At 40.4% G+C, this 8,959-nt stretch overlaps 1 protein-coding gene across 1 annotated transcript in view; it reads left to right on the plus strand.

The window, feature by feature from the left end:
* The first annotated feature begins 382 nt into the window (after positions 1 to 382).
* Positions 383 to 8,959, plus strand: part of LOC137968214 (2-(trimethylamino)ethylphosphonate dioxygenase-like) — a 10,074-nt gene continuing 1,497 nt past the window's right edge. The window contains exons 1-6 of the mRNA XM_068814832.1: positions 383 to 465; positions 1,425 to 1,565; positions 3,489 to 3,549; positions 4,135 to 4,188; positions 5,831 to 5,899; positions 7,450 to 7,554. Of these exons, the coding sequence (XP_068670933.1) occupies positions 383 to 465; positions 1,425 to 1,565; positions 3,489 to 3,549; positions 4,135 to 4,188; positions 5,831 to 5,899; positions 7,450 to 7,554 (513 nt within the window). The remainder of the gene's footprint in view (positions 466 to 1,424; positions 1,566 to 3,488; positions 3,550 to 4,134; positions 4,189 to 5,830; positions 5,900 to 7,449; positions 7,555 to 8,959) is intronic.

Here is an 8,959-nt window from a genome sequence, read left to right on the forward strand (position 1 = left end):
AAAGCACACACCAGGCCTACTCCTGAGTATCTGGCTAGAAATCATTTCCTCTGGCCGCGCTTTAGCCATTCGATGAGGGCCAGTCTCGTGCTTCTTAAGTTGCCTCGCTCATGCCCGAAAAGAATTCTGGGTAATTCTGCCATTCCATGACAAGGGAAGACTCCCGATTCTCATTTCAGAGTTTTTTTCATAAGTGTCGGGCCACCCAGTCCTACCAGCAAAATAACGCATCGATTGAAGGTTTTAGCTTTCAAAACTTGCCCAGATTGTGTCAGTAGGTCCTGGAATTCGTCCACAGAAAGGCCAGAGAGACAACTTCACTCGTGAACCGCCATGCCACTCAAGTCGTGTCATACAAATGTGACTAGCTGTGGGGTCGAGAATGGTTACCAGTGCCTTTGCATTATTTTCAGGCATGTACGGTATTGAAAATGAGCAAGAATTGTACCGAGACTATTTTAGTGAGTAAATTCTTCAACGTAATTCAAAAAGAGGTCCTTGAAATTTCAGAATTTGGCCCTTGAAAGTCCTTGAAAAGTCCTTGAAATTTTGGTCTCAAAAAGTGTACAAACCCTGTTATCAGATTATTTTAAATTACGCTTTTGGAATGAGTTTGTTTCAGAAACTCTTTTAGACTGTGAAGAAGCTCTCCATTTCAGTGGTAGCAAATGATTTGGAACCAAGGACGAGATCTTTGATAGCTAATTGAGGAACCTCTCATGCATTCCAACTTCCTTGCATACAACAGCTTTCAGTCCCTCAGATCACTCATGACTTAACTAAAATGCAGAGGTTGATTGCAGGGAAGGAGTCATTAATGCACAGTAGTCACATCCCCCTCCCCCTCCCCCCCCCCCCCCCATTTGCATATTTTCTAACAGTTAGTTTCCCTTTGTCTTTTCCATTATCTGCTTTCCATTTTCATCCAATATTGCTGAGGATGGCAACCCTTTTGCTACAGATTCCAAGCCCAACTTGCCAATCCCTGTTACTGTTTCTTTGAAGATTCAAAGTTCAAAACACGACACTAAAACACTACAGACCAATTTATTGACAAACGTACTAAACGTTGCAAATTCAAGACAGGTCAATCGAATGATCAATCATGTGAGAACTTTTGAAACAATGGTCAATATCAAAGAATTTAATCACGACGTTCATTGAACCTGGTAATCTAGCATTTATAGCAAGTTGTAAGTACTAATCTTATGGTACATTTTGGAAGTGGGATGGGTCACAGAAATGTGGGGGGGGGGGGGGGGAAGGTTTAGGAGAAAACATTACTGTAGGAAAAAAGTGGGAGGGCTATACCTCGCCTAGCCCCTCTCTCTCTGCGGCCCCTATATATCACACATTTTATTATAATATTAAAATCGAGTCACCTCTAGTGGATGTTTATCCTTAACTGTCACGTGATCTTTTAGATTTGATACACAAGTTGAAGGGGGAGACAGTGTGTTTTTGGATTCCTTTCATGCTGCGGAGGAGCTAAGAATACGTTTTCCTGAAGACTTTGAGAATCTTGTGCGGATACCAGCAACGTTTCAAAAAATACACTTTGAAAGGTGCCGAGGATTACACTTTGAATTATTCTGAGAATGAAATTTTTACTTATTTTATGTAGACACCACCTTATAAGGATTATAAGGTAATAAGGAGTATAAGGTGATAGGGGTTTTATCAGTGTTACTGTTACTGTATTCAAAATCACAAGCATTCCAAAGGAGCCTACTTGAACACGCTCCTCCGGCATAAAATGTAAGCGTAACACTGGTGAAACCCTGAAGAAGACATTGGGCAGGAATGTCAATTAAAACGTCAGTTCTCGAATCTTAAAAGTTGGATTCATTTAAGCCGGAGTGGCTTGAAACTATGTTTAAACTTCAAATATTTTACTTTCTTTGCTGAGGTAAATCTATTCACCTATTGCGAAAATGTTCTTCCATTTTCACTTCAAAATGCGAATCTTATTACACCGCAAAATTTAACAAAAACCAGTGGTTGTTTGTCTCACGACTAAGCTAGTGTAAGGCGTGGGCTTATGCCTGAGATGACGTCACAAACTGCTTTGCTTTGCAAGGGTGTGATAATTCCTTGAGGATGACACTGTCGGAACGGCGTTTAAATTTAGGGGAGAAGACGCAATTTTATCCTCAAGTGTTGACGTTCTTCAACAAACCTCAAATTTGTCTATTTCACATTGTCGTTTTGCTGACGACGGCAAAAACATGGACAAAAGTGAAAAACGCACGTACGGAGCGTGCATAGCTATTGTTTTTGCCCACTAAATATGCAAATTTCTGACGTACTCGTATCCGTCGCCGTTGTCGTTTCTTAAGTTCCTTAATAATAGATCGCAGATGACATCAAAGTGCGGTAAAAACAAAAAAGTGGCACACAAGGAGAAATCTGAGTGTCATTGTTGAACAGACATGATATTTAGACTATTTCTTGCCAGCAGCTCATGACTTCCATGTTTGAAGCGTTTAACTCTGGTTCGGAGCTGGGGTTTTGTGAGTGTAAAATTTTCCTTATTTGGATATAACTTTGCTCGTGCATTTTCCCGCGCGTGCAGCCTCGATCCATATTTGGGCATAAAATTGGTGTCCCAAGATGCCCAGTTCTTTTCCAGCCCCGATAGTGCCAAATGGCACTTATAGATTTTACTCTGTCTAACGCCAGACGATTTTACTCGTCAATGGGCAACCCCCCGGGGCTTAAAGGGTTAAGCTAACAGCGTGAAAAAACTATGTCCCCGTTTAACCCTTTCAGCCCCGATAGTGCCAAATGGCACTTATAGATTTTACTCTGTCTAACGCCAGACGATTTTACTCGTCAATGGGGAACCCCTCGGGGCTTAAAGGGTTAAGCTAACAGCGTGAAAAAACTATGTCCCCGTTTAACCCTTTCAGCCCCGATAGTGCCAAATGGCACTTATAGATTTTACTCTGTCTAACGCCAGACGATTTTACTCGTCAATGGGGAACCCCTCGGGGCTTAAAGGGTTAAGGTCATGTGCATCTGTTCTGGCCTAATGAAATTGTTAAAAAGTATTGTTATACCTCCCAACTCAAATACGTTTTCTGATTGGAGGAGAACGTGTCACGTGTCATTGGTCAAAACTTCATGACGCCCTAGGGCGAACAAAACTTCATGACGCCCTAGGGCAACAACAACTTGAACTTTCGACTCACACGTGATCAGGTCGTGCACCTTTGAAACGGCGGCAAATCTGTACGCCAGCCGACGTCAAGCAAATAATTTTTATCTGTGTATTGTTCTATTTTGAGTTGGGAGGTATAACGAAACACTTAATGACTGGCCCCTCGGGAAACAGTGAGTTTTGTTTCCCCTCGACCTCAATGTTTCCCTCGGCTTCGCCTCGGGGAACATTGAGGGTCTCGGGGAAACAAAATTCACTGTTTCCCTTGGGGCCAGTCATTAAGTGCTTATTCTTTAACTGTTGCATATTTTTTTTACAATTTTAGGGATTACCCAGTTAAGCTAGTCTACAAGAGACCACATATTGTTCTTAATACGGAGAAAGAGGTGATGTGGTCGTAGAAGAGATTTTAAGCCGTAGAGACGATATTCACAGAAGACCTGTATGGGTATTTGAAGCTATGGCCAGCTAATATGCAGGCTTGGTAAATCCAATACAAACCTCCTTTAAATCCCCTGCTGAATTTGGAAACGTTTGTGGGATATTTCAGGTTAATTGAATGGTATTCTGCCCCTAAATTACAGTCGAATCATTCTTATTTAAATCGCTAATGTCAACCAGTCGACTGCTCATTGTCAGAAAAGCTACTGATTATTCCAACTTTTCTCTGTCTAGCTATTTAGAAGTTGCACGATGTCCGTGGATAACTGGCAACAAATCGAAACAAGTTTCTTTGAGTTTTGGCAAACTGCAAATTTCAGGCTCGTATTTTTCCGATAACGCTAAGCCAGCCAAATCTCTTTAATAATTCAGTGATCATTTCACGTTCGGATTTGGAGAGAACAGGAAAAAAACATTAAGTCAAGCTCCAAACACTCGTGAAGAACCTTATGCTCATTAATTAGCTAGATATCGTTTCCTCCTTTTTACCACAAGGAAACCCTTAGTTTATTCTTATCTTTCTTGAGCAGATTGTGGCTGTCAATTGGTCACCAGCTTTTGAGGGACCCCTTTTTGTTCCAGAGGTAAGCATGCAGCTATCACATTATCTCCGGCAATGAAGAGTGTAACGGCAAGATATTTAGAAACATTCTTCTTGTTTGACTGTTTTCGAATGTGCCACCCACTCTAACCACTCTAAACAATTGGCGGAAGCCCTCGCACGGTTATTGAAAGAAGTGACGTAAACGATACCGGAACTTTTACTTTACTGTTGTATTCAAATTTTCCCGCCAGCCCGAGTGACTGAAAGGTATGCGTTTATTTTTCGAGTGCCGGATTAACACTTTCTCACAAATAGCCGCAGCGTTTTACAAGTGGCAAAAGCCAACTGGGGTAAAAAGCTACGGCAAGTGTACATTCGGAGCATTCGGGCAAAATAATGTGGTTTGGTTAACGTTTACTCCGGCGTCATTCTTTCTTCCCCATGTTGGATATCGCAAACAATAGGTCTCCCACTTGCTTGTTTTGCATGTTCGTCGTCCAGCATTTTCACATTTCTCCACTGCTACCTGTGTCTCTAAAAGTTAGTTGCAAACCATGGGTGGACTAGAAAACTTAAAAGTTGCGAGTGTTTTAGTTTCTTAAAAGGAAATATGGTAGAACCGAACGACAACACAGGTGCCTCGCACAAAATGAAACCAAAGTTCAAATGGTGAACTTTCCTTCTTACGTCAAGGAAAAGTTTCGACAAATAGCATCACAAAAAATACTAATTAACTTTACATGCATTCAAAAGTTGAGCTAACAGGCCATTTTGGAGTTCATGTCTGCCTCCCTCAACGCGAGTCTAAGTGGGAAATTTTTTCTTAAGCAAATTCATTCATATGTAAAATAGAACTAATTACTTTGATTACAAAAACTTCGCACTTAGACTCGCTTTGAAGAGGAGGCAGACAGAAACTCGGAAATGGCCAATTGCAACATTTTGTCGTTAATCGGCAACTTTCACGATAGCGTCACTTGACTACAAGTACCAGAATTCAGTTTCTTTTGCTTTTCTTATTTAAAATATGTATTCCCAGCGGGATAAAAGTAACAGTAGCTCTAATTAGCACGAGACAAGCAAAACCTAAAGGATTCTGGTACTTGTAGTCAAATGGCGTCATCATGCAAATGTCCTATTGCTCGAGTATCAGCGTTTTCTAGTCTCGTTTTAAAACGTCTCCATAAAGATGTGATTAATATGAACAATCAAAATTTGTACAATTAAAGCTTGTGACATTATATTGCTAAAATGTTTCCAGCGTTTCAAGTCGGCCCTTATTCACAAAACATGGAAAGAATTCTGCGATGCCTCTTTCGAAAAAAGTCCCACCACATCGCATTCAATTGTGGTATTTTGTTTAAATGGGTACGAGAAGTCGAGGCTGTAGTTTTTGTGATTTAGTCGAACCTGCGCTGTGCAGTCTTAAGGCGCTTTCCTTTTGTCAGAACTGGCCGGTCAGACCCGTCAGTTTGAAAAGAAAATGCAACAATTTGAAGGAAAACTTGCATGTTGATAATCCCTCGTATTCCTCTGGAGGAGTACATATCATCCTCGAAGTGCGTTAATTTGAAAGCGTTGTAGAGTTAGGCCATTCAAATGCCGGGTCTGACCGGTCAGTTCGGTCAAATGGAAAGCGTCCTTAGTTACGTGAAAGTTCGTTTCATTCATAATCTCCACAGGAAGATGTTGAGCCGTACTTTAAAGCTTACAGGACATTCACAAAGTTGCTGAATGAATCTCCGATTCAGGTTTGAGAGGCTCTTTCATCTGGTTTGATAGCCAGGATTTTTTCGGATTCCTTTAAGGAAAAATCGTCGTGCAACACGTGGGGAACGCATTTTAGCACTTTTTTTTTTTAACGTAAACCATTAAAGAACAACAACATGAAATTATCAACTTATGACGACAATGTGAGCATAAAACAATGAACAATTCATTATCTATTTCCACTTTAAAACGTTCGTCCTCATTCACTTTAAAAACGTTCGTACCCATCCAGTTATTAGGGAGCTTTAGCAAAGACAACGGCAACGAGAACGTCACAAATTTGCATATTTAGTGTCGTTAAATATGCAAATTTCTGAGCAAAAACAATAGCTTTGCACGCTCCGCACGTGCGTTTTTCACTTTTGTCTATTTCTTTGCCGGCGTCAGCAAAACAACAAGGTGAAAAAGCGGAGTTTGAGGATTTATGGAGGACGTCGGAACTTGGAGATGAATTTTCATTTTGGAGATGAATTCTCATTTTCTGCCCTAAATTAAAGGGGCTAAGTCACGCTATTTTGTTTAATTATGAGCTCTAAACGTCAAATTGGCAGAGCAAGAGTCTTTCATTTGCAAAATCACGACCACATAACAACTGAGAATGATTTTCCAGCTGTGTAAATGACATTTTGATATAGACTGATATCAATTTGAAAAAAAGTGGGCCGACGTTTTTCAAATTTACCCAAATTCAATCCATTTCAATCCTCTCCAGTTTTGTCCATCCATGTCCCTTCTTGGCTTCCCTGTGTTTTGTTAGAGGTTTTCTATAGTTTTGAACAGTTATTTTGATATTTTAGTCAATTCTATGACTATTTGATCAGTGCTGAAATTGCCTAAAATTGCGTGCCCTAGCCCCTTAAAGCGCCACTCATAACGGTTTCATTCCTGAGGGACTGCCACACCGTTGTCTTATTAAAAAGCTTGGAATAGTCGCAAAGTGATTGCAATACTCGTTGCCGCAAACCGTTGCGACACAAGTTGTAGGACAGATGTTACACTACGCAATCATATGATAATCGAAAAATTTGTTGCAGCGGTGCAAGACGCGTTGCCCAAGGTAGAACTGGTTTATACTTCTACGGCAGGGTATGTTGCAATGGGCATTTTTTGCGTGGAACTTGTGTCGCAACAAAATAGCGAGACAAGTTGCACGAAAGTTGCATAGTGTAACATAGGCTTAAATCTTTGGTGATTATTCCGCGTCGTTCACATCTTGCGATGTTGGCGAAGTATTCTGAAAGTAAATTAGTACAAGTGGCTTATGATATTCTTGTTTTGTAGCGTTCTCGTTGTCGGTTGCGTCGTAAATCTTGAAGTTCTTATTATCTCGGCCAAATACAACTGATGCAGTGAATCAAATGAAACCACTCACAGCGCAAAGCCAGTATTAAGCGCAGGAAACGCTACTCAGTCGCTTTTGCCTGTGATTGGCTAAGAATCTGGCATGAGATATTTGTAAGCAATCACTGCACATGGTGTTGCTGGTTGGTGCTTTTGTTACTCATTGAAAAATGCTTCATTTGATCTACAGAAGTCAATAAAAATGGTGCCAGGAGACTTGGTGTGTTTCAACAATCGCCGAGTACTTCACGGTCGAAAAGCTTTTAATTTGAATGGTGGAGTTAGACATCTAAAGGTATGCTTAACGGGTCAAATCGTTTGAAACTTGTTTTGTGTGATGTCCAAAAAGAACGCCTCTTTCTATGTAAGGATGTATTCCATTCTGGAGTGTACTTTGAAAAAGTCGCCACCAAGAAAGTGATTGATTTGTTCATTTATGTACCACATTAAAAGTACAATACATTGGAATGAGTAAGATTGCAATTGAAAAGGCAAAATTGGGACCTTTAACAATGACGACTTCAACTAAAACTAAGGAAAATACAATTTCGCAGGATGGGATAATTTCTTATTCCCATTGATGCGATGATTTTCCGATTATTGGGAGTCGTTTCGCGTTCAAAATATATGCCGTTGACGGTAGAGTGATTTACTACATAGCATTGCGTGCAAACGGCAAAGAAAGACTGCTACTTGTCATGGAAGTATGAAATATTAAACAAGTATTCCATGAGCGCGCGTTCGATACGAGGTGGTAATTATAACCACTCTCATATCCAATAGAGCGTTTTTCAATTGAATGTCGTAAAACCAAACCCAAAGTAATTACTTTGGCCAATCAAAAAGGACGGAGACAAGACGGTAAACCAATCAAAACTCAAAGTAACTTGTTTCACTTCTGATTGGTTGAAAAAGTGGCGCGAGAACTTTGAACCAATCACTGAGTGAAGTAATCATAAACCAAAGCAATTCGCTAATTACTTTCGACACTCACTTGAAAACCACCCTAAGCGCGAATGGAATAACTGTTTTATTAAATTTTCGTTAAATTCTGAACTGTTTTACTTACAGAGCGACAGGATGTTGTCTCAAGGCCGGTTTACACGGATTGATTTGTCGGCCGGTTTTGTCGGGCCGTTAAATCGTACCGTGTAAATTGTGTAAAAACGTGTAATTTTTCCTCAAAAGATCTTTCCGTTGTCCTTTTAGTATCCGCCATTTTGAACGCTTTAATATTTTAAGTATTTATGCACATTTGAGCGGTTTTCAATCGAGTGTCGTAAAACCAAAACCAAAGTAATTACTTTGGCCAATCGAAAAGGACGGAGACAATCCAGTGAACCAATCAAAACTCGAAGTAATTACACGTAGCCGACACAAAGCGCGGGAAAATGTGCACGCGCGAGCCACGATTGGTTTTAGTTTCACTTCTGATTGTTGTGGACTCGCTCGGCTGCACCTTGTGAGTCCACAACATTTTGACCACTGTGATGACGAATATCGTTGTCGATAAGAGTACACACAACGCTGAGCCACTTTCGATTTGCTTTTTACCACAATATTTAACGCCAAAGAAAATGTTTATTTCAAAGCGTGATCAAAATCATGAAAGAAGAAAAATAAAGCGTTGTCTATAACTTCCTTGCAATGTGATTGGTTTATTTCCCAAAATGAGCGTTCCTCATTGGCTATTACATTGC

Source organism: Montipora foliosa, chromosome 8 (genome assembly GCF_036669935.1).
Source record: "Montipora foliosa isolate CH-2021 chromosome 8, ASM3666993v2, whole genome shotgun sequence".
Classification (NCBI taxonomy): Eukaryota; Metazoa; Cnidaria; class Anthozoa; order Scleractinia; family Acroporidae; genus Montipora; species Montipora foliosa.